Raw genomic sequence first — 26,228 nt, 5'->3', positions numbered from 1 at the left:
CAGCACTCTAAATGTGTTGACCAACTTATTTTATTCAAAAGACATGTACCAAGTGGGCTTTAAAATTGGCCCAAGTGACTGACTTTAATTAAGAGGTCTGAATCACCTTGATTCTTAGTTCATCCAAGCCATTCAGTGACCCCCAAAGTTCAAAGTATTTAAGATGCATGATCCACAAGTTTTGTTTATGGTGTGTTTTCCAGCTTCAATACTCAGTGTTTATCTTATTTGTTTTTCTTGATAACTTCACCAAAGGTATGATATGACTGTTACTTTGTTTAAAAGAATTAAAGTCATCAAACAATATATGTTTTGAGTATCGGTGGTTCAAAAATCAATCTGTATTGTACAATACTCACCAATACGTTGCGATATTTTAAACCTTGGTGCCCCATCTGTGAAACTCATGTGATTACCACATAAGTTAGATTTAAAATTTCTAATTTAGAACCAAGCTACCATAAGTATAACATGCAAAATCTCAGCATCATCAAAAGTGTCAATGTGCAAATCTTACTTCTTCAAGTGTAACTGTTTCAGCAACAGCAACCAAACTTTCATGTCCTTGTCTTTGGTCCATAACTGTATGGCCTAGAGCATCACTCTCCATGATAAAATCTAAATTATCCACAGATGGTACATTATCAATCATTGTGGCTAATTGTTCACTATCTTTCAATAGTGCATCCATGTAGCGAGCCAATTCACCTCTTGTAACTCCAAACTCTTTAAGCCTTCGAACCTGCACCAAAGAAGCATAGATACTGGAATCTGAACAAATGAGGATGACAATAATTGTTAAAAGGAATTGAGAGTCATTTCAAACAAAATTTTGAGTACGGTCTTGTTTTCTTTCTTTGTTTGGCTACAGGTGGACTCCCCCACCAAATGTGCAAAGCTTGCTTGATTCTTCAATCTTTACTTGGTCAAAGAAAAGGGAAAGGGTATTGTGGAGATGTACAAGAGCTACTATTTACTGGACTATTTGAGAGGAGGGAAATTCAAGGTTATTTTCAGACAAGGAGAGAAGTACAGAAGCAGTTTTTGAAGCAATTAACATAAGAGTGGTCCATTGGATAAAAACTCTAGACTTATGTAATGATATTCCTATGGATGTTTTGTTTAGAAATTGGAAGGAAGTGGTAAAATTTCCACTAGATACAAAACAATACAACTAAGATCATATTCCTAATCCTAAAATAGAATGAACTGTGACTAAAATCACAAAACCAATCTCTGTATATATAAGGACCAAAATTTTATGTTGGGGACATTGCCCCAAACCCCAGCATAGACTTGTTTAGGCAGGAGGCTTTAGTTTGGCAGAGGATCGATCTCCTAGGACAAGGAACACAAAATATTTAACATGACACTAGCTACTTTTAAGTAATGAAACTAGGAGATAAACAAACAGATTGAAAGTTTCATATGCTTGAATTTTTAAGTGCTTAAATATGTCACTCTTTTTTTCAACTTAAAAAAAAAAAAAAAAACTGTACCTTGCGTCGCAAATTATAGAGAAACAATGAAGCAAGCTCAGTCTTTCATCCCCCAACAGATGAAGGAACATCAGGAAAGTGAGCTGAGTGGGATCAAGCCTGACTCTGCTGCAAACAGGTTGCCACAAAGTAGTGATATTATTGAAGGAGATTCAGGTGGTGTAGCTCCCCAGAAATTAGCGGTGAGAGAGGTTACATTTGGGAAAAGTCTGGGTCCGTGTTTCTTAGGGGGTGAGGGGTTTGCAAGGAGGGCTTTCAAGGAATTCGAAAAAAGAAAAAAGGAAGAGAAATTGAAGAGAAAAATTCATCCGGAAGGAAACAAGGAATAGAATGAGGATGTCTCAGATGAGGAGGATATTCTCACGGATGAAGATTGAAGGGAGGCGATTCAGGAAGGGGTTTTTTATGTGAGTCAGTTGTCAGTTTGGTGATCCTTGTTTCTTTGGGGATATGTTGTGGGGATGTTCAGGGTAATTTGCTCAGTTTTGGTTGAGGGTTTTCTCGTTTGTAAGCTGTGGGTTCTTTGGCTTATTTTGGGTGTATGAGGGTGTTATTGCTCTTTGGTGATATCTTATCACCTCTGTTGTATTTCATCTCCTTTTTATTTTAATAAACTTTTTTCTTTATCCTTCAAAAAAAAAAAAAAAAAGTTGCATTCCTCACCTAGAAGCTTGGGCCTCAAGCACAAAAGGCCCTTCTACCCTAGTTGCTTCATGCTTCTGTATTTACCCTGATACCCTAGAATCCAGACTATGATTCATTGAAGTATAAACAATTTGGCAAATTTCAGTTTCCAATTTTAGTGATGGAATAAGCAATGAAAATGATGCTGAGAATGCTAGGCTCATAAGTGCTTCATATATGTTTCTACAAAGGAATTTGTGCAAGTGATGGTAGATGCCATCCCTTAACAATGGGATACCATAGGGAGGCCTAGATATATATTTTTCAACTTACTTTTGCTTGGTTTTGTATATAGAGGGATGGAAGCTTCTAAAACAAAAATTATATTTTATCTAAGAGAAGGACTAGATATTAAAGCAACTTAAAGAGATTGCCCCTATGAAGACTTTGTTGGCTCATCCAACCACCCAGTATTAGTGTAGAAAGCAAAGAGTACAGACCTCTTGAACAGCAACTTTAATTGCACTCTGCCAGTTTTTAGGCTCTGCAGTAACTGTAAGTGTAGTGACAGTGCACCCTTCTCTTCCAGAATCACTGTGATCCAATTCAATTGATGTGAAAGGAGGATTTGAGCTCTGCAGAATCAATTACACAAATTAATACAAAACAATTACAAATTTTTCCTGTATGGAACTGCTAGGTATCCAAGTAAAGCATATGAATAAGAGATATGCAACAGGTGCCCAGTGTATGTGCATACTTGGGATGAACCCAGTACCCTTCTTTTTCAGGCATGTAGAAAGGTAGGTTGCCCATCAATCAGTCTCTCTGAGAGACATTCCCCTAGATTCACCACATGTACTGTAACCATTGTCAATGTCATGCATGTACTACTGCCAGTAGATAAAACCCTGCCCAAGAGTTATCCATGATGTGTCTATGAGGATATCCGATTTTAGAAGACAACCTACAATAGATTGAGTTCTCTGGTTTTCAAAAGCTACAAAAGGAATCCAATTTGGATACTGTAGGAGCTATGGAAAATGAGCAATAAAGGCATTCACGATGTGAAATATAGGAAGCAGGGAGTGATTGACACTGAGACTGTGAGGCAGTGCCAGCAAGATGATGATGATGATGATATTTGACAGTTCCAATAGTCCTTGATCTCTGTGTGACCACATTAGAGGGGCTAGATATTTGATGTCGTTTGAGATTGGTGTATGGTTTTGGTTCTAGGTCAAGCAATATGAGTTGTCTATTTTTTGGGTCGATTATTCTAGGTTGTTGAAGGAGATTGTCAAGCTGTGTATCTGCTGGCTGCTATCAAAAGTTGAAGGATTTTGGTGTTTAAGACATCAAATCAGAGAAGCTTTGGCATTATCTAACAATCCGAGTTGTTCATTCAACTAGATCTCTAGGTGGGCAAACAGCTTAGCAGATACCTAGCCAGATTTGGGGTCAACAAGAATGAATTGGAGAGAGGAATACCAAGCCCAAGGGAAAAATCTAAAATATAATTGTAGCTTGAGCCTTTGATGTTTTGTCAGCCTATTGTTGTAGAGGTCCTGAGTTACCCATCTATCTAACTAATTGACAAATAAGTGTCCCTGTATTCTCCTTATATTCTACAATAGAATAAATTGATAATGATAAAAAAATCTAGGTTTCGTGCCCTTTGTGTTATGACTGGGCATGATTCACAATCTTGATACCATGGGCATTTTGCATGTATAAATGGGGAAATTTCAGGGTCATATTGTTAAGAGACTTAAATAGGCATCTCTCTCTATCTCCCTTTTAGGCTTATAGTCATCTTCTCTTCTATATAATTGACATTTTGACTTCTATCATTTCGGTTAGATTGAAAATCCTCTTTATAAACCTAGTAAATGAATTGCATTTACAATAGTTAGACAATAAAATCACAGAATCACCATTTTTTTTAATAAAAAATGCTTCTATTTGTGTTGTTTCCCCTAATACTAACTCTCTGGAGTTTGTGTTATGTGTGTGTATGAGAGTGATATGTTTTATCTTCCAATATAGTGGAATTATGGTTCTCTCCTGTGGATACTGAAGTTAAACCACATTAAATTGTCTGATCCCTATTTTTCTCATTACTGTTTTCTTCTCTGCAAATTGGCATGGTATCAAATCCATGGTTCAGACATTATCTAATCTGGAAGAGTGTTAACAATGCTTTAGGAAGAGTATTTTGAGTAACAGGCCTATGATTCTCAGGGTTATGAGAGGTTGAAACTCTACTATTTAATTCATTAGCTTCAAAGTTTTCTTATGCTTCTTTGGGTTTTATTGCACCCTTAAGGTTGTGCAACTTTGTGATTTGTGCTAGGTTTTTAGCGCTAGCACTGTAACGGTTAGTTGAAGAGTTGTCTGGTTTCCTGAAACTTTTCAGCTTCATATCTAGAGTCAACCATTCATCCAAAGATATCTAATGTTCTTAGTTGGATCCTAAAACTAATATATCATCCAAAAGAGCCAAAAGAACCAGGAAAGGTCTGATTTGAATTTAGATATTAGAACATACTACATGAGGGGCTCATGGCTGGGTAGATGTGATACATTTTGATGATGTATTTGAAATTTTTTCATTGAAATTTATCCAGCCTTCTGATATCTTCTGCCGGTGATTATTCCAGTAATCTGTCATCCTTGGGTGTCTTTGACAGTTGTAACAAAATTATCTTTTAATAAAAAGTTACTGTTTCCAATAAAAAACATATGTTACATTTTATAAAAGTGTTAGTTCTATAATATACTCCAGTAAGTCTCATGCAATATCTAGGCTTTGTAGAATGAAAACAATTTGGATAATTAATGATGAAGGATAGAGATAAAGATACAAGTAGACAGCTTCCAGCCCACCAAAAATGAGCAGGAGGTTAGCAAGAAAGAAGAAAACTTACTGTTAGAGCAAATACAAAAGAGATAGGTTGCTTAGTAGAACAATATTCATCAAATAAAATCTCCTTATTTCAATAACAATGACTCTATATATAAACTCAACATACAGGTTTAAGATCTCTATTTACAAACTTCACACTCAACCAGGAACTAACTCAAAGCAACTTCTAATTACTTCAAAAGTAAGTCAAACTCATGGGTAACTCATACAGGCACTCAAATTAGGACTCTTGACTCCTAAAATAACTTTAATAACCCATTATAAATCTACTTCAATAATAAAACCAAGAACAATTCCAAGACAAGGGCTACAATCCAATGGTGGTCCCAGATATCTAGGGTCTTGGAAGAGGAGGACTGGATATGGATCTTTGGAATTTCTTGAACAAAGTGGCCTTTTTAAGACTTGAATGTGTGACCATATACTTGTCGACAAGAGATTTTATTCCCCTAAAATTATAGTACAACTCAAATCCCATCAATAGACTAACACCCTATCAGAAAATCAGTCATAATTCTCTCAAAACACATCAGATTTATAATGCTCTCATTGGATAGATAGTTCAGTAACCTATATGATTACACCAACATCATGTAAATTAAAACACTTGAAAAATAGGGTAAAGTAAAATTGACATGATTGCAACTTTTCAAAATTCAAAAAAAAAACTCTCTAAAAACCTTATTAGGATACTAAAAAATTACAACTCAAAATGACAACATTCAAATAATCCAAAAACTACAAAGTTTCCATTGGTGTAAGAAGTTGAAGAAACTTGATTTTTTTTTTTTTTTGATGAATTTGAAGAAACTTGATTTTCCTTCCATTGTTTCTTTCCTTTTTCCCACATCTGCATCAATAAAACTTCTCAAGAATCCCAGTGCCTGAACAGGCCATGCATTTTATCTTTTCTATCTCAAACAGACAAATCACCGGAGCTCATAATGTGTAGTATGGCTCCCCAGATATAGCTTAGAGAAACTGATGTGGGCCCCACAGCCGTCCGTAGGGTAGAATATACCTAGTCTATCTGTTATGTTATTCTATTATTTACTTTTCAGTTTCTTATATTGTTAAGTAATGATGTAAACACCAAGGGCAAATATGTTATTCTGTTATTTACTTTTGAGTTGTCCCAGTTGCAATGTGAAAGCTGTGAGTTTGCTAAACATTGTAGAAACTCTTATTCATTGAGTAATAAAAGGAGTAATCGTCCTTTTGATCTTGTGCATACAGATGTTTGGGGGCCATATCACATTCCTTCTATGGGTGGGTACAAATATTTTTTGTTATTTGTTGATGACCATACCCGGTTTTCTTGGGTTTATCTTATGCGTTCATGAGATGAGGTTCCCGCCCTGACCCAAAACTTTCACCAAATGATCATAACCCAGTTTGATGTCAAGATTAATGTTCTTAGATCTGATAATGCAAAGGAATACTTTGCTAAGTCATTGGCATCTTACCTTCTTACTCATGGGGTTATCCATCAGAGCTCTTGCCCTCATACACCTCAGCAAAATGGGGTTGCAGAAAGGAAGAATAGGCACATATTGGAGGTGGCTAGAAGTCTTATGTTTACTTCCAATGTCCCTATTCACTTCTGGGGTGATGCTATCCTCACGGCGGTATATCTTATTAATCGGATTCCTTCCAGGGTTCTTTGATTTGCGATCTCCTTTTTCCCTTCTATACCCACATGAGGAGTTGTTTTCTATTCCCCTTAAAACATTCGGTTGTACCTGCTTTGTTCAGCTTCTCAAACCCCATCACTCCAAGTTTGAACCCAAGGCCTCCAAATGCATTTTCCTTCGTTATGCACAAACTCAAAAGGGGTATTGCTGCTATGATCCTGTCATAGGGAGGAAGTTCGTCTCCATGGATGTCACTTTCTTTGAGGAGACACCCTATTATCCTTGGGTTTCTCCTCAGGGGGAGAGCAGTGAGAGTAGGGGTTTAAGTCCTTGTCTTCAGGGGGAGAGCTGTGAGAGTGGGGTAGTTCCTTTACCTATTCCATTGGGTGATGGGAGCTGCAATGGTGAGGGTGGCCAGAGGGATCAGGAGTTAAGGGGGAGCTGCAATGGTGAGGGTGGTCAGAGGGATCAGGAGTTAAGGGGGAGCTGCAATGGTGAGGGTGGTCAGAGGGATCAAGAGTTGAGGGTCTATCACAGGCGGTGCAGGCAGGTTGATCCCGATCATCAACAGTCCAGGCCAGCTCTAATCTCATCTACGGCTCCAGGTCCAGACATTACAGTCCCAAGACCCACAGAGACTTCTTCTATTGTTGCCATTTCACCTCCTACAGATGACCTTGATCTTCCAATTGCAGTCTGTAAAGGGAAACAACATTGTACCACATCTACAGCCCACTGTATTTCCCATTTTTTATCCTATGATCGCCTATCTCCTACCTACAAGTCCTACCTTAGTTCCATTTCCAATGTCCCTATTCCAAGAACAGTGCAAGAGGCCCTATCAGCCCCAGAGTGGAGAGGTGCAATGCAAGTTGAAATGGATGCCCTATTGAAAAATAATACCTGGGAGCTAGTTGACTTGCCCAAAGGAAAGAAATCAGTTGGATGCAGATGGGTATTTACAGTGAAGCACAATGCGAATGGATCCATTGAGAGGTACAAAGCTCGGCTAGTTGCAAAAGGGTTCATTCAGACTTATGGTATAGATTACTTGGAGACATTTGCCTCGGTAGCCAAGATGACCACCATTCGGGTTCTATTATCTCTTGCAGCAAACCACACTTGGCCTTTGTACCAAATGGATGTTAAAAATGCCTTCCTGAAGGGGAGTTGCAGGAAGAGGTTTACATGTAGTTGCCTCCTGGATATGATACAGAGACAGGTAAGAAGGTATGCCGGCTCAATAAGGCATTGTATGGTTTGAAGCAGTCACCTAGGGCTTGGCTCGACAGATTCAGACTAGCTCTTGGAAAGTTCAGTTATGTATAGGCCCAGTCAGATCATACACTGTTCATCAATAGGGTGGAGTCTTCACTAACACTACTTGCAGTATATGTTGATGATATTGTGGTGACAGGAAATGACAGCCATGAGATTGAGTCCCTCAAACAGCTCCTTCATCAAGAGTTTGAGGTGAAAGATCTGGGTACACTACGGTATTTTTTGGGCATTGAGGTTGCTAGATCTAAACAAGGGATCTTCGTCTCTCAGAGGAAATATGTTTTAGATCTGTCGGCTGAAACTGGAAAGCTGGGTGTCAAACCTGCAGATACACCCACTGAACAGAACCACAGGATTAGTGCAAAGAGTGGGGAGCTACTTGAAGACAAAGTTATGTTCCAGCGGTTGGTAGCAAAGCTTTTATATCTCTGCCTCACTTGGCCGGATATTACTTATGTTGTTAGTGTTGTCAACCAGTACATGCATTCTCCTAGAACCACACATCTTCTTGCGGCAGAAAGAATTTTAGCCTACTTGAAGAGATGCCCGGGTAGGGGTATACTGTTCAAGAACAATAACCACATGAAGGTGGAGGTCTATACAGATGCCGATTGGACAGGGAGTGTTGATGACAGACGGTCTACCTCAGGATATTATGCCCTTGTGGGAGGAAACATTGTCTCCTAGAGAAGTAAGAAACAAAGTGTTGTCTCCCGGTCTAGTGCTGAAGCAGAATACAGGTCCATGGCCAACAGAGTGGCTGAAATCCTATGGCTAAGATCTCTACTTGAGGAGTTGGGTATTGAGTATGAGAAGCCTCTGATGTTGTATTGCGATAACCAAGCAGCCATTAATATAGCACATAATCTAGTGCAGCATGACAGAACCAAACACATTGAAGTTGACCGATATTTTGTACGAGAGAGGGTCTCATCTCAAGAAATATGCCTCCCTTACATCACATCCAGTATGCAACTAGCAAATACCCTCACTAAAGCTGTATCAAGAAAGAAGCTAGAAGCGGATCTATCCAAGTTGGGAATGATAAACATTTATTCCCAACTTGAGGAGGAGTGTAGAGAAACTGGTGTGGGCCCCACAGCTGTGGGGCCACTCCGTCCATAGGGTAGAATATACCTAGTCTATCTGTTATGTTTTTCTGTTATTCTAGTTCTGTTATTTATTTTTCAGTTTCTTATATTGTTAAGTGTTATGATGTAAACACCAATGGCAAATATGTCCTTTCATGTAACTAGCATAACATATAAATATTAAATTGAAGTAGTGGCGGCAGATCATTCAGAACCTGTCCTTCCTTTCAAACCTGTGTTCTACTGCTCTCTCACTAATCTTTCTCCTCTTTCTTTTCACTTTCTCTTCTGTTCGAACCTGAAATTCCTTGGTGTCCAAGACTGATAGCAGTCTTGATCATCTTCATAGAGAAAATAAAGAAGGAGAACAAAAAAGGAAAGCAAGGAGAATCCTATTTCCTAAGGCTGACAGTTTTTCCAAAGGGAGCAATCCAATCTATATACAATGACCAAGAGTTGCAAACAAATAAAAGAATAGTTTATTAGCTCATCCATTAATTTTAAAAGTGAGAAAGAAAATAACTACATATTGAGAGAGGTAGTAAACTTAATACCCAAGCAATCTAATAAAACAACAACAAAGAGAAAAACAAAAAATAAAAACAAGATATCCCCACAGTATCTTCTTGCAATATTCCCCTTCCAAACATTTCTAACTTGGACATGCAAGAGTGGCTACACACATGGTCTCATTTGTCAGTTTAAACTAAGAAAAGCGATAAACTTTAGGTAGCAGGATTTTCACAAAAGTGAGGATTGTCCTACCCATTAAAAATGGGCTTGCAAATTTGTACTGAACAGTCTGAACTTATGACCCATTCGTAATAGTTTTCTGCATCATTGAAAAACTTGACCCCAAGTTAAAGTGTGCGATAGGAGAGGTATGCCAAGGCTTTTAATGGTTACCAATCACTCTGAGGAAATGGCAAAGATCACTTACACCAGATACATTCATTAGTTATTGGAGGAGATATTTAGGAGTTCAGTGGACTCCCTTATTAGGGAGTGTCATACAGTGGAAAAATCCCCTCTGACTAGAATGTTTCAAGATGGATCCCTTCCCTAAGGATTTTGCCAAGCTAAATTTCAATGGGTGCTCAGTGCTCTATTGGTAATCCTAGGCAATGTGGAATTGGAGTGAAAATGTGATTCAACAAAAGCAGATTTCTATAATGCTTCAAGGGATCAAACTTTGTTTCTCCATAGGTCTTAAGCCTCTGATCATTGAGAGTGATTCAAGGTTTTAATTAGCTCAATACCTGGTAAAGTCCCATGCTCTGGAAGGCTTATCCATCCATTAGAGAGGTGTAGTCAGCAGTGGGGGAAGCTCAACCCTCATACCATTGATCTCCAAGATCAGTTAACTATGCAGCTGATTTACTAGTGATGGAAGGTGCTTGGAGATAGATTTTGTATTGGGGCTATTCCATTCTGAATTTCTGATTTAGCTCTTTCCTTTGTTTTCATTCTTGTAGGGATTTTACCCTTGTGGTGTATTTTCAATTTTGTGGGTAGGTCTCCTCTCTTTACAGATACCTTTTCTATGTAATGCAGCTAATGCTGCTATTTCAATCATTAATAACTTTTAGTTATTGATTAAAAACAAGGAAAAAGGAGACCTTGCTTCTTTTGGTGAGGGAAGTTTTGACTTCTTATGCCTTAGTAGAAAATATGGGCTTGGGTAATGCAGAATGGATGAACAACATTCACATAGTCAATCCTAAAAATAACATGTTGTGGTTATGCATAAAGTTGTCATTGATAATCCAAAGTTGAGCTATGGCCAAAAAGAGAACAGGTAAGTGTCAGTGGTAAAGAGGGAAAAAGGAAAGTTTCAAATCACAAACATAATTATAAACTGTACCTTGTATCTTGTGTTGATCCGAAAATGCAAAGCTGACAAAAATATTCTCTTCATCAGAACATTGCGCAAGTCACCATATGTTCTAACCTTGTTCACAGGAATCTGCAACAAACTCACAATGGAGAAAAATTATTAAAAGGAAACCCTAAAATCCAGTAGTTTGAACTAGCAATTCCCAATCAAAAGAAATGAACTAAAGAACAAATATTATTTATATAGGGTAGGTCATTTCACTTCAACTATTACAAGTTAATAGATATGAATAACCAAAATCAATGATATCCAGATACATTTGCTTGCCTAAAGTACTATTGCTGGACATGCTACATGCCAGATATGGCACAGGATACCACATTGACACTTCTAGGTATGCTTTATAACATTAGTACTATAAAATATGTAACATGGCCATCATCATCATCATTTTTTAAGATAAATAAAAAAGAAAATTTTATTACTGTAATAAAAAGATACAACTAACACAGGTGACAAGGAGTCATCCAACAAAAACGCCAACAAGCAGAAACTGTTGAAATCCACTAGTTCTCCTAGCAGTTTTTTATATTTCTGTTCTTTAGTGCCGCAGGGGCAATCTTATAATTTCACACCTCTTTTATTTTAAGTTGGGTCACCCTAATATAAAAAGTAAAGAGAGCTGGAGCCACCAGCTCCTAGTTTTGAATCTAAACATTTTTCTCTCTTCTCTCTTCCTCTTCTTCCTCCTTCCTCTCTTCCTCTCCTTCTCTGATATCTCAGTCCTGAAAACATGGCATCAGAGCTGGCCTTCTGAGATCAGAAAAAGTGTGATAAGGTTTCTTTTTTGGACTCTTCTTGCTGTCGATTGAATCTGATCAAGAAGCAGATCAGACTGATCTGAAGGGGGTTCTGTTTATCTTCTCTTCTTCCTTGGCCGTGTGCCCAGGTAAGTGCTTTTTTGGAGGTCTAGATGACCTGAAACTGATACTGCGAAGATAAATCTATCTTCTGAGGATCGAGTGATCCTCTCTTGTACCCAGGTAAGTGCTTTTTTGGAGGTCTAGATGACCTGAAACTGATAAGTTCCCTTGAACTTTGGATCGTGTGATCCTGTTTTTTTTACCTAGTCAACTGGGCAGTGTAGGTCTAAATGACCTGTAACTATAAGACAGTGGTCGGCTACCTTGACTGAGTTGTAACTGTGGCTGGACTGAACTGTAGAATTGGGGACTTAACTGTAACTGTGGCTGAACTGAATTAGGGTTTGAACTTTAACTGAACTGTGACTGAACATAGTTTGAACTTCGACTGAACTGGGGACTGAACTGACTGAACTGAAATTGAACAGTGGCTGAACTGTAACCTTCTATGAACAGACCTGATCCGGAAACCTAAGTCTAAAATAAGTCTTCTGAAGATTCTATTGTCTAGTGGGTCCCAAAGTCAAGGTGAAGTGAGTGAGGGATTGAGTTTTCCCATGGCTGTGATACCATTTGATGGTCTTAACTACCAAGAATGGTCAAGGGGAATCAAACTATACATAACAGCCAGGGGAAAGGTAGGCTGCATTAATGGTAAAACTAAAGAACCAAAGTCTTAGGGGGCAGAACATGATAGGTGGGATCAGGAAAACAGCATGGTGACGTCATGGCTGTTACTATCTATGTTGCCTCCAGCCAGGAAGACTTCCATGCGGGCTGAAACAGCTGTTGAGATTTGGGAGCAGGCAAAATCTACCTATTCAGAGCAACGCCACTATGCCAAAATATACCAATTGCAAGCTGCCTCATCTACTTGTAAGCAGGGGGAGAGGACTCTCTCAGCCTACCATTCAGATTTGACCTCAATCTAGAAGGAACTAGATCACTATCAGAACATTGATTGGAAGTGTGATGCTGATGCTAAAGCCTACAAGGCTCCAGTTTCCCAACAACGGGTCTTTGCCTTCCTTTAGGGGCTGAATCCCATATACGAGTCCCTCAAAGTTCAGATATTAGGAAGTAAAGATCTTCCTCCAGTGCAAGAAGTGTATGCTATAGTATAGTCTAAAGAGAGTAGGCGCATTGTGATGAATAGCTCTAAGGAGGAGCAGATTGCCTTAGTGGCTAAAGGGAGTATAGGTGCAGGAAGCAATAATTCCTTTAAGAAGGGCGACTCCCAAAAGAGAGTGGATGATAAGGATAAGTTGTGGTGTACTCGTTGCCAGAAGGTCAGACATACCCGAGATACTTGCTGAGACCTCCATGGAAAGCCAAAGTGGGCCCAAGAGTTGAGTAAGAAATCAGATCAGAATAAGAAGCCAGGACAGCAAAGTCAAAGACGGTTTAATATAGCAAACTTGGCTTCTCAGGAGCCTCTACCATTTACTGCTATTCACCAGGACCGCCCATCCGTTGCCGATCCCCGAGAAGATATCATTAATTCTTTCCGTAACTGCTTGGATATGTATGGGAGAGCAATCCGTCAAATGGATTCTGCTCCTCCTACCTTGACTTCTTTTGCATCTACTTCAAGTAATGGTAATCTTGCCACAACCTTCCATGTGTCTTCCCGTTCACCTGACTCCCCTTGGATAATTGACTCTGGAGCCTCAAACCATATGACAGGTAAGTCAAATTGTTTTCAGTCCTATCAATTTTTATCCGGTAGGGACAAAGTGAGATTAGCTGATGGTTCTTTTTCCACCACAGCTAGTCAAGGAACCATAACCCTTCCTTTTGGACTTACCCTTTCTAATGCATTACATGTCCCGAAATTACCTATAAACTTGTTTTCTGTCAGTAGCATTACAAATTCTTTAAATTGTTTAGTGACCTTTTTCCCTTCTTGTGTTGTACAAGATTTGGACTCGGGGAAGATGATTGGTAGAGGTTGTATGGTGGATGGCCTCTACATGCTGGAGAACAAAGCTAGTCTTACGGCCATTGAGTTTTGAGTCGCTAAAAATCTTACTTCCGGATTTATGTAAATCAGTGTCGGCGTCTAAGTTCAAATGTCAAACTTTTCAATTGAGCAAACATTGTAGAAATCATTTTCCTCCAAGAAATAATAAATCTGATTTTCCTTTCCATATTGTTTATTCTGATGTTTGGGACCCTGTTACTTTACCATCTGAGCTTGGCTATAAATATTTCATTACCTTTATTGATGACTATTCTCGATATGCATGGGTGTACCCCATGTGGTCCAGGGATGAAGTACCAAAAATTGTAAAAGACTTCCAACACATGATATTCACCCAATTTAAGACAGAGATCCAAATTTTCCAATCTGACAATGCCAAAGTATACTTCCACAGTGATCTCACGGAGTTCTTTGCTTCGTGCGGATCTATCCACTGTAGCTCTTGTGCCAAAACTCCTCAACAAAATGGTGTTGTAGAAAGAAAAAACCGCCATCTACTTGAAGTGGCTAGTGGGTTACTCATCCATATGAGTATTCCAAAACGTTTTTGGTTGGATGTTGTATTATGTGCTACCTATCTCATCAACCGTATGCCATCTCGGGTGTTAGAGTACAAGGCCCCTCATCGGTTGCTATTCCCTAAAGCCCCCCTTTTCTCTATTCCCATTCAGGTGTTTGGTTGTCGTTGCTTTGTCCAAAATTTGTGTCCTACCCATGGTAAGCATGACCCTCGTGCTCTCCCTTGTATCTTCTTGGGCTATCCGTCTTCTCAAAAGGGTTATCGTTGTTTCAATCCTGTTTCTCGAAAATACTATGTTTCTATGGATGTGTCTTTCTTTAAGAGTGATCATTTCTATCCGGTTTCTCCTCAGAGGGAGAATAGGGTGGAGGAGAAACAATTTCAAGTGCTACCTCCTCTACCTGACCCTCCTTCGTTCCGTGTCTTCCTCCATCGCCGCAAGGGCCAGTCGGGTTCAAAAGTTGTGGATCAACTTGAAACTGTACCGCCAACATCATCAGATTCATCGGGGACAGATCCCACCCCACCAGGTACCATTATTCCTGTTGACATTTCTGATCCTATTGCCATTGATTCTTCTTCTGCCAATGACCTTGACATCCCTATTGCACAAAGGAAGGGAGTTAAGTCTTGTACCACCAAACATCCTATCTCCCACTTTATCTCATATGAGAACATCTCATACTCTTTTCGTGCTTTTCCCTCTTCCATTAACAGTATTCCTATCCCCAAAAATGTGGCAGAAGCTCTTTCAATACCTGAGTGGACAGATGCAATGAAAGAAGAAATGGATGCATTAAATAAAAAAGGTACATGGGAATTAGTGGATCTTCCTATGGGAAAGAAACCGGTAGGGTGCAAGTAGGTTTTTGTAGTAAAGCATAGGGCTGATGGTATAGTAGAAAGGTATAAAGCTCAGTTGGTGGCGAAAGAGTTTACTCAGGTGTATGGAGTAGACTATGCAAAGACATTTGCTCTGGTTGCTAACATGTTCCATCAGAGTTCTTTTTTCTCTTGCTGCCAATCTTGATTGGGATCTCCACCAGTTAGATATTAAAAATGCCTTCCTAAATGGTGATCTTTAAGAGGAGGTGTACATGGTGCAATCTCCTGGTTTTTATGCTCAAGACCAAGAAAAAAAGGTGTGTAGGTTAAAGAAGTCCTTGTATGGACTAAAACAATCACTGAGAGCTTGGTTCAACAAGTTTCATCTAGTCGTTCAGCAGATTGGTTATAAGCAGTGTCAGACTGATCATACATTATTTGTGAAAAAAGGAGAGGGAAAAATTGCAGCCTTGATAGTGTATGTTGACGACATAATGATCACAGGCGACAAGAAGGTGGAAATTTAGAGACTAAAGGAGTTCCTATCCAGTCAGTTTGAAGTGAAAGATCTAGGTCCCTTGAAGTATTTTCTTGGAATTGAAGTGGCCCGTTCAAAAAGGGGGATCTTCATTTCTCAAAGAAAATACATCCTAGATTTATTATAGGATATAGGAAAACTTGGAGTCAAGAATGTTGACTCCCCCTTTCATCCAAACCACAGATTGGGTGATTGTCAGGGTGAGACTATCAAAGGATGTGAAATAATTCCAAAGACTTGTAGGCAGACTATTATATTTGTCTATGACACGGCCGGACATTGCTTATGTTGTGGGTGTTCTTAGCCAATTTATGCATGCTCCTAAGACTACACACTTAGAGGCAGCAGATAAAATCCTCAGGTACCTAAAGAAGTTCCCAGGGGCTGGTTTACTTTTCCAGAAGAATGGTCACTTGAGGGTTAAGGTGTATACTGATGCTGACTGAGCCAGATCAATTGATGACAGAAAGTCTACTGGTGGGTATTGTACCCTTCTGGGAGGAAACCTAGTCACGTGGAGAAGCAAGAAACAGAATGTTGTGGCAAGGTCTAGTGTTGAAGCTGAATATAGAGCTATGTCCCATGGAGTGGCTGAAGTTATGTGGATAAAGAACTTGTTGAATGAATTGGGGCTTCCTGTTGATGGCCCCATATCCTTGTATTGTGGTTGACAAGCATTTTATAAGGGAAAAAATTGTAAATGGGGAAGTGTGCACTCCACATGTCAGCTCCACAAATCAACTTGCAGACATCTTTACCAAGGGGTTACATCATCCGCGGCACAATGATTTATGTGACAAGTTGGGCATGATTGATATCTATGTCCCAACTTGAGGGGGAGTGTTGAAATCCGCTAGTTCTCCTAGCAGTTTTTTATATTTTTCTGTTCTTTAGTGCCGCAGGGGCAATCTTGTAATTCTGCACCTCTTTTATTTTAAGTCAGGTCGCCCTAATATAAAAAGTAAAGAGAACTGGAGCCGCCAGCTCCTAGTTTTGAATCTAAACGTTCTTCTCTCTTCCCTCTTCTCTCTTCCTCTTCTTCCTCCTTCCTCTCTTCCTCTCCTCTGATATCTCAGGCCTGAAAACAGAAACTAAGTCTCATAAAACAAAAGGACAGAGTGCAGAGTACAAGAGCCAAGCCAAAATTCTTAATCCCTCAAAGTATGCCAAAAGTCAGAACCAAAATCTTCTTTCTTTAGTCCTTCAAATTCTCGAAGCACCAACACCCAGCCAACAGTTAATGAATAGATTGCCGCCCCAACCTTTACCAAGTTTTTCATTTTCCCTTCAAAGATCCTCTTGTTCCTCTCCCTCCAAACCTCCCAGCAGACAGCAAACAGATTGCATCTCCATATTACTTTTGCTTTAGGACTTCCAAAAACTCTTAGACAGCCACCAAAGATTCCAGCAGAGTCCATTGGCGCCCAACCAGTCACCTTAAAGAGCTTGAAGTAGGACCAGATCCCTTTCACGAAATTGCATTTTAACATCAAGTGCAAAATATTCTCCTCTTCAGAAAACATAATACACATCTGTTTGGGAGATGATAGCCTCTTTTCTTCAACATATCCTGTGTAAGAATACAGCCCATTGAAATCAGCCATCATCATCATCATCCGAACTTTATCCCAAGATTCCAGCAGAGTCCATTGGCGCCCAACCAGTCATCTTAAAGAGATTGAACAAGTTGGACCAGATCCCTTTAACGAAATTGCATTGCAACATCAAGTGCATAATATTCTCCTCTTCAGAAAACATAACACACATCTGTTAGGGAGATGATAGCCTTTTTTCTTCAACATATCCTGTGTAAGAATACAGCTCATTGAAATCAGCCATGATGGCATCATCATCATCACCCAAACCTTAACCCAACTATATGGGGTCAGCTACACGAATCCTCTTTCACCAATCCGTTTTATTTAAAGTCATATCCACTGTTAAATTATTAATGCTTAAACCATTTCTTATTACTACCCATGTCCTTTCTGGTCTACCCTGAGCTCTTCTAGCTCCTTCGATGTGTAACAAATCACTTCTTCTAACTGGTGCAATTGGGGGTCTTCTATGGACGTGCTCAAACCATCTTAATCTACTCTCTCTCTCTCTCTCATTTTATCACTTATTGGAGCTACTCCTAGGTTCCTACAGATAACATCATTGCTAATCTTTTGATAGGTAACAGTAATTTTATTAATTAGAATAAAAACACAGTATACATTATACAACTCCCCACAAAGAGGCCTGAGGTGCAGCCTCTAAACTACAACATAAAGCTTACAAGTGAGCCCAAAACAGATAATTCCTATGTGCTCCTTGTTTGGCTAGGAAATCTGCCAGCCCTTTTGCCGATCTTCTTTCCCATTAAACTGTGACGGAGATATTTGACATTAGCCACTTAAATCTTCTCAATGCCCCCCTGTAGGGCCAGGCTGCCATCTCCAGCTTTTTTGGCCATCCAATAACCAATTTGGAGTCACCTTCAATCATTAAATGCTCCACTTCCAACTCTTTTGCAATTTCTGATCCTTGTAGTACAGTTTGGACTTCTGCATTAACTGAATCTCTCATCCCTATAGGACCGGAAAATAGATCTACAATCTGGCCTGCAGCATTTCTGAAGACTCCCCTTTTACAGATGGTCCCAGGTTACCCAAACTGCTGCCATCAAAATTTAATTTAATCACACCTACATCAAGAGGCTTCCATTCCACCAAAGGATTGCTTCTGTCTTCAGAACTTTTGGCTACATGCGCCTAATTCCTCCTTATACCATCAAAAGAGTAGGGTGAGAACAGGTCCAAGGATTTTACCCAGCTTATGGCCCTACATAAAATACTTTCCAGCATACAAGTCTGATCCCTCTCCCTCTCCTTATCATTAAAAAATCTGACATTTTGTTTCTCTAAAACATTCCTCACCAAAGTAGTTCTAGCACATCTTCACAAGACTCTTCCTCTTCTCTTTGGCCACCTGAAAGTTGTAGAGTCAAAAAGACTGCAAATCTGCTCCGGTTCTGTCCACCTACACCCCAAAAGACCAAAAAGCTTCTCCAATAGGCCTACAACAAAGGGGCAAGTGATTGGTATATGGAAATAACTTTCTTCGATTGCTTTGCATAGGGTACACCAGTTAGGAGAGATGCAAAGACCAGTCTTCTTTTTTGCAAAGCATCCAAGATGTTTATTGTAATCATTCATGGAGAGAGAGAGACGAGAGAGAGAAAGAGAAGAAGAGGAAGATATGATTGAGAGAAAAAGAAAATCCCTATTCTGGCTGCCGCCAGTTCATTATTTATATTAACTTAATATAAAAAGAATGGAAATTACAAGTATGCCCCTGGCGGCACTCCCTAGAAACAAACTAATAAGAAAGAAAGAAAATAACTGACTGACAGCATCTTAAGAGGACAACCCACTAACAGCAACTATAAAATAACAATTAAATAATCCTCACAACACTTCCCCTCAAGTTAGGCTGAATATGTCTATCATGCCCAACTTGTCACATAACTCATTGTGCCACGAGTATGGAAGCCCTTTTGTGAGAACATCAGCGAGTTGTTCCTTAGAGTTGACATAAGGGATGCAGATTTCCCTTTTTTCCAATTTTTCCCTTATGAAGTGTTTGTCCACCTCAATGTGCTTGGTCCTCTCATATAGGACAGGGTTGCTGGTGATGTTTATGGCTGCCTTGTTGTCATAGTAAAGAGAATTGGATTATGAACAACAACTCCAAGCTCTCCTAGAAGATTTTTTAGCCAAAGGACTTCAGCCGCCCCATGTGCCATAGCTCTATATTCAGCTTCAACACTTGACCTTGCTACCACACTTTGCTTCTTGCTTTTCCAAGTCACTAGGTTTCCTCCCACAAATGTGCAATACCCACTCGTGGACTTTCTGTCATCCACAGCACCTGCCCAATCAGCATCTGTAAAGACTTCCACCTTTGGGTGATTATGTTTACTGAATAGTAGACCTGTTCCGGGATACTTTTTCAAGTACCTAAGAACTCTCTTTGCTACCTCCATGTGTGGTTTCTAAGGAAAGTGCATGAATTGGCTTAGAACCCCAACTGAATAGGCAATGTCTGGACGGGTCATGGACAAATAAATCAGCTATCCCACTAACCTTTGGAACTGTTTCACATCTTTCAGAGGTTCACCATTACAGTCACCCAACTTGTGGTCAACATCCATGGGAGTATCTACTGGCCTTGCACCTAATTTGCCTGTGTCCCATAATAGATCAAGGGTGTATTTCCTTTGAGAAATGAAGATACCCTTTTCTGAGCAGGCGACTTCAATTCCAAGGAAATACTTCAGGGGACCTAAATCTTTCACTTCAAAATTAGATGCAAGGAATTGTCTCAATTTTTGTATTTTTGAACTCCAACTTCCTGTAATGATGATATCATCCACATACACTATCAATACAACAACCTGTTCCTGATATCTCTTCACAAAGAGTGTATGATAAGACTGACATTGTTTGAAGCCCACCTGCTGAACTGCCATGTGAAACTTACTGAACCAAGCTCTGGGAGATTGTTTTAAACCATAAAGAGGCTTTCTCAGTTTGCACACCTTATTTTCACTTCCCTTGGCACAGAATCCAAGGAGTTGAACCATGTATACTTCCTCCTCTAAGTCACCATTCAAAAAAGCATTCTTTATGTCCAGTTGATGCAATTCCCAATCAAAATTAACAACTAATGACAGGAGAACCCCTAATTGAGTTCATCTTAGCTACTGGAGCAAAAGTCTCAGCATAGTCAACCCCGTACACTTGAGTGTACCATTTGGCTACTAATCTTGCTTTGTACCTTTCAATTGTTCCGTCTGCCTTGTGTTTAACTGTAAACACCCACTTACACCCATGGGGTCTTTCCCCTTTGGAAGATCCACCAATTCCCAAGTTTGAATTTTATGAAGAGCATTAATCTACTCCTTCATGGCATCTTTCCATTCGGGGCATTTTAAGGCTTCTGCAACATTTCTGAGAACAGGGATGCAATCAACTACGGATAGAAAGGCTAAGTATAAGGGGGAAATGTGATCATAAGAGACAAACTGGGTAATGGGGTGTTTGGTAGTGCATGACCCGACTCCCTTTCTTTGAGCAATAGGAATGTCAAGGTCATCCACAGTAGTAGGGGTATCAATAGATGCAACAGGGATTGGGCTTACCTCCTGGGAGTCTAACGGTGTCGGTTGCTCAATGTTTGGCTACTCCACATCTCTATCACATTGTTGATCTCTACGACGTGTACGTTGGAAGACACGAAAGGGAGCAATGTCCGGAATAGAAGGAAGAGAGACTTGGCAGACCTGAACCTGCTTCTCCTCTTCCACACTACTACTCTCCCCCTGAGGAGAAGCATGAAAGAATGGCTCAGACTCAAAGAATGACACATCCATAAACACAAAAAACTTATGATTAACGGGATCAAAGTACTGATACCCTTTTTGAGAGAAGGGATACCCTAGAAAGATACAAGGAATGGACCGAGGGTCTAACTTACCTCAAGACGGAGACAAATCATGGATGAAGGCACGAGAACCAAAAACTCTCATGGGAATGGAAAATAAAGGGGATTGAGGGAACAACAACTGATGAGGGGCCATGTAGTTCAGCACTTTGGAGGGCATGCGATTGATGACATAAGCAGTTGCAAGTACAGCATCCATCCAAAACCTTTTTGGAACACTCATGTGTAACATCATCCCGCGAGCTACCTCAAGGAGGTGTCTGTTTTTTCTTTCTGCAACACCATTTTGTTGTGGTGTTCTGGTGCATGAGCTCCTATGAATAGACCAGTGGGAGGCAAAGAACTCATTGAGCTCACCATGGAAGTATTCTTTTACATTGTCAGATTGGAAGATTTGTATTTCAACATGGAATTGCGTAAATACCATCCTCTAGAAGTCTTTCACAATCTTGGGAACTTCGTCTCTAATACGCATAAGAAATACCCATGTACAGCGAGAGATAGGATACAATTGTCAGATTGGAAGATCTGTATTTCAACATGGAATTCCTTAGCCACACTACTTGTGAATTAGTGTGGCTAAGGAACCTTCTACAGGAGATAGGATACAATGTTAACACTCCAATGAAGCTCTACTGTGACAATCAGGTTGTAGTTCATATTTCTTCTAATCCGGTGTTTCATGAAAGAACCTTGCACGTAGAGGTTGACTGTCACTTTGTGAGAGAGAAGGTGCTGAGTGGAGTGATAGACACTGCATATGTTAACACAGGGAACCAGTGGGCAGACTTATTTACTAAAGGGTTGATTTGGGGAAGAGTGGACTACATATGTAACAAGCTGGGATTATATGATATATACTCACCAGCTTCAGGGGGAGTTTTAGTGTCGAGTATGTAGGGGTATTTCTATCTTTATACTTATGTTGAGGTTGTTGATGTGTAATATTATGTTAGAACTAGTGTCCCTCACTTAAGTAAGGGCACATGTGTCTTTTCCATTATGTTAGCAATATAAAACATATCTGGCCGAATGGGAGAGGTAATTTTTTCTCTCATTCGAATCAGACTTTTCTTCTCTCCTTTTCTCCTCCTTTCTCTCTCTCTTTCTTTCTTCTTTCTTCTTCTCTATTCTTGGCTATTATCAGAGAAAGGGCAAGCCGAATCATAATAGTAAATTTTGAGTTCTTTTTTCGTGGGTGTTTTACTTATCTTTTCCCTCTTTTAATGGAAGGGTATAATTTTGTTTATACATTTCAAATACTGTCAAGTTAATACAACCTTATCCAACTGCTCATGCTTCAACGACAAGATTAATAAAATTGAGCCATTGCTTACCTTGCAGAACAAATTTATAGAGAAATTTTGAAGTAGCTCGTGCTGAAAAATCTGGGGGGGCTTAGCATCCTCACCACTTCCTGGTAGAGACCATATATGTTTGACAGGAGGACGAAATGCATGCCTTTCCTTTTTAATAGATTTGGATTGATCCAAGGGAAGAACCGACTTCTCATTAGACAAAGCCCCACCAAGACCAACTGGCAGCTTTGGAACAAGAAAACTTGCCATTGCACTGAATGCACTAGAAGTTGGTGCTGCAGTTGTTTCATTTTCAACACCTGTTCTTCCAAAGACAGCCTGCAAGATACTAAAATTGTAAGTTAAACAACATATCGAAACTTAAAAAAAGGATTACCACACTGGAATAGACAAATAAGTCATAAATTGTTCCTAGATGCACACTTCCACATTCTTGCATTATAAACAAATCTAAAGTAGAGGTGAAACATACTTCAATCTGATAAATTGTCTTGGAAATGTTTTCGATATCCCCCACTATGTACAAGGTTGCATTTGCAGGGAAGTACCATCGCTCATGAAACTTCCTAATTTTATCTGCATCCCACTTCTTAATCTGATCTTCCAATCCAATTGGGAATCTTTTGCTCAGCTTGTTTTCTGAATGCAGGTGTTGTAACAACTGTATACAGAAAACCAATAAAAACAATTAACATATTGGCCAAGATATGCACAATATACAAAAGCAACGGAATGTTATAAGCATAAATTAGATTTCACTACTTGCCTGACAATCAACACGGTATTCTATTGTATTCATCATTTGTAGTTCTGACAGAATTGCTCGTCTTTCTTTCTCAATCCGAGAAGCAAGGAATTTTGGGTGGAAAGCTATCTACATTAAAGAGACCAACTATTAAACACCCATATATACCATATCCTATTATATATTTTCTATGAAAGGAACTTCAGTGTGTATCAGAGATGCAAATGCTAATTCAATAGAGAAAAGTAATCAATTCAGAAATAACAAAGAACATAGTTGGTGTATGGATTAGCAAACTCTCTTGCTGACTCCTAAGCAAAAGAACGAGGCAAATAGGGATTAGTTGTATTGGGGAATGGTCAACTGATGGATTGTAAATGTAATCCATCGATCAGGTGGTAATGCCAGCCTGTGTTGTCTTCCTTTGTACATAAAAATCAATGTTCAGAGAACCAAACCAGGCATAGAACTGGAGAAGGGAGAGAGGTTCACGGGTCAGATGTTCAACCAGGGTTGAACCAGAGGTCGGCCCATGATGACGTGGCTTACACATATATATATGTTATAGGTCATATAAATATTGTATATAATATATTTTACAACTTTTAATACACTTAAATATGGTGTATGGGTGGCAAGTTCCTTAATTTTTAAACAACTAAAGTTCAAGACTCTTAATTTACATTTTCTTTAAAATAGATGCATAATAAAGTAATATGTACAATAAAGAGTCACTAATTAACATAAGCTAAGAGGTGGACTAATGGTATTTAAGCAATATATGAAAATAAGAGGTCATGAGTTCAAATCTTATTCAACACATTTTAAAAATTCAATTGGTTAAAGACCGGGCGGTTTCACGAAACCGGGACCAGTTCACCAGTTTACACTGGTTTTTTAGCAAAAGCAGTTATTGGGGTAAAACCAAACCGGCCAAGGTCCCAGGTCATGGTTCAACTGGTCCTACCGGACGGTCCAGTATAGTTTTTTAAGCACTGATAAAAATTATTTTATTTAATCAATAAAAGTTACAAGTTACCTATTAACAAAGTAATAAAGAAAATCGAACAAGGAAATTCAAATCAGATTTTGGAAGCTTTTTTCGTCAGTTACCAGAACCAGAAGCCAGTTTCACATTAGATACCATACCTCATTCAGCGCATCCAATACAAACGGAAGTAGATCCCCATCAGAATCCTGAAAAAAAGAGAAATTCCAGTTTAATGTCAAAACATGTATATGAGGTTGTTTTAAGTGTGAAGACAACTTTTTAAGCAACAACCAGGAACCAGTATTTTTCTTTTTTTTTTTTATCTTCTGAAGGGCTATACAACGGGGGAGCAGCCCATCCCCCAACCCATAACCCCTACCCCAGGTGCAGGCAGGACTCGATCCCAAGTCTCTGCTACGACCGGTATTGCATATACCAAATAGAATCATGATGCACATGTCAAAGTGAACAATCTCCACTGTTTGAAATTAATTAGCTCTTATTTGTATTATGAAGCAGGATATAAAGGTCTTTTACCACTCTTCATTTCTCTTCTGTTTATTTCTTAAAGTAAGAGGATTTCAGTCATTGTATCAGACATTATATTTCTAATAAAAGAAGAGGTGGCAATTAGAGAGACTTTGTTTTCAAACTCCATCACTGCTGCATCCATGTTTCTCTCTTCTTGTACTTCTCTTCTCGTCTTCTCTTGTCTCAAACCTGATCCTCTCTAATTCTTTATTTTTTCTTTGCTTATTTTTCTCACTTTAAGGCAGAACACATCCATCATGAGCAAGACTTTTTCATTTTTTTATCAATAACTGTGAATTGAATTAAGATTATGAAAAATTACAAAGCAAGGGAGTTAAACAATCTTAACTCCCGAGTACAACCATTGAACACCAAAAAAAGCAATTACAATACAGCCCAAAATATAGAGCTTCTGTTCACCCCTTGCCTAGCTAGACCATCTGCCCAAAATATAGAGTTTTTTGGGGCAGGAAGCAAGCTAGGGTGATTATGGGCCAGGCTGGGCTTAGCACCTATGATAAGGGTTATAGTCCAAGCTTGGGTGTGAAGCTGAGCTTTGGGCCTATGACATCAAATAATAAAAATTTAATTATTTATAATATTTTTTATTATAGGATGTGTAGCACATGAAAAAAAAGTGTTGTGTGGGCCCAGGATAGGCCAGGCGTGGTTTAGCTTTGCTTTGGGCCCCCAACAAAAATCCTGGCTTGAACATATGGTTGTCTACCATTATATGGATGAAGACAAGGCCTTCATTACAATACTAAGGTGATATGAGACATGGGACAATACTCACCATATTTGCTTTCATCTATATAAGGGCAGACGACTCTGGACAACAAGCTATTTTCTCTTACATGAGTTGACTCAATTGTCAACTCATGAATATATACATAGTTGTCAAGGCTTCATCTAGGCAACTAGGCATCCACCTAGACAACAACAATGACAAGGTGGGTGCCTTATTATAATATCATTTACATTGCTGCATCTTATTAATTGTGTGTGAATACATTCGATTATATACTATATATCATTTATACTTTGTTTTAGTGTTTTACTATTGAAATTTAAAAGATCAAAGGGTTTTGAGGAGAGAAAAAGAAAGAATAGAAGTACAGAGAGATTTCTTTTTTTTTATTCTCTATTTCTCTCTTCAGTTAAATAAAACAGCAACTGCATCCTTTGTTCTTTTTGTATTTTACTTTCATCTTGATTTTTTACAATTTTATCATATAAAGTTATAACCTTCTTTAGTTGCTTATTGTGAAGTTTATACTTATTATGGAAAACTATGGATAATTATTAAGGAAATATGGTTATGGAACCTAGGGAAGTACCCTATGATATGTGTTTTTTACTTTAAAAAAAGAAATCCATTTGCCTAGGCGACGCCTAGGCACCTGCCTAAGCAGCTAGGCAACAAGGCGCCACCCTATCGCCTATGGATAAATCTATTGCAATTTA

General features: G+C 39.1%; 1 protein-coding gene across 1 annotated transcript in view; it reads right to left on the bottom strand.

Annotated features, from left to right (window-relative positions):
* LOC148849637 (Insulinase (Peptidase family M16) family protein) overlaps positions 1-26,228 on the bottom strand; it is a 118,161-nt gene that overhangs the window by 66,743 nt on the left and 25,190 nt on the right. The window contains exons 5-11 of the mRNA XM_088950056.1: positions 24,389-24,436; positions 23,261-23,368; positions 22,967-23,155; positions 22,513-22,812; positions 10,923-11,024; positions 2,624-2,758; positions 518-742 (exon numbers count right to left, since the gene is read on the bottom strand). Coding sequence (XP_088806182.1) covers positions 518-742; positions 2,624-2,758; positions 10,923-11,024; positions 22,513-22,812; positions 22,967-23,155; positions 23,261-23,368; positions 24,389-24,436 — 1,107 coding nt within the window. The remainder of the gene's footprint in view (positions 1-517; positions 743-2,623; positions 2,759-10,922; positions 11,025-22,512; positions 22,813-22,966; positions 23,156-23,260; positions 23,369-24,388; positions 24,437-26,228) is intronic.

The sequence above is a fragment of the Nelumbo lutea genome, chromosome 6 (assembly GCF_056320005.1).
Source record: "Nelumbo lutea isolate HS-2025 chromosome 6, American lotus-T2T, whole genome shotgun sequence".
Classification (NCBI taxonomy): domain Eukaryota; kingdom Viridiplantae; phylum Streptophyta; class Magnoliopsida; order Proteales; family Nelumbonaceae; genus Nelumbo; species Nelumbo lutea.
This window is presented reverse-complemented; position numbering and strand designations above follow the sequence as displayed.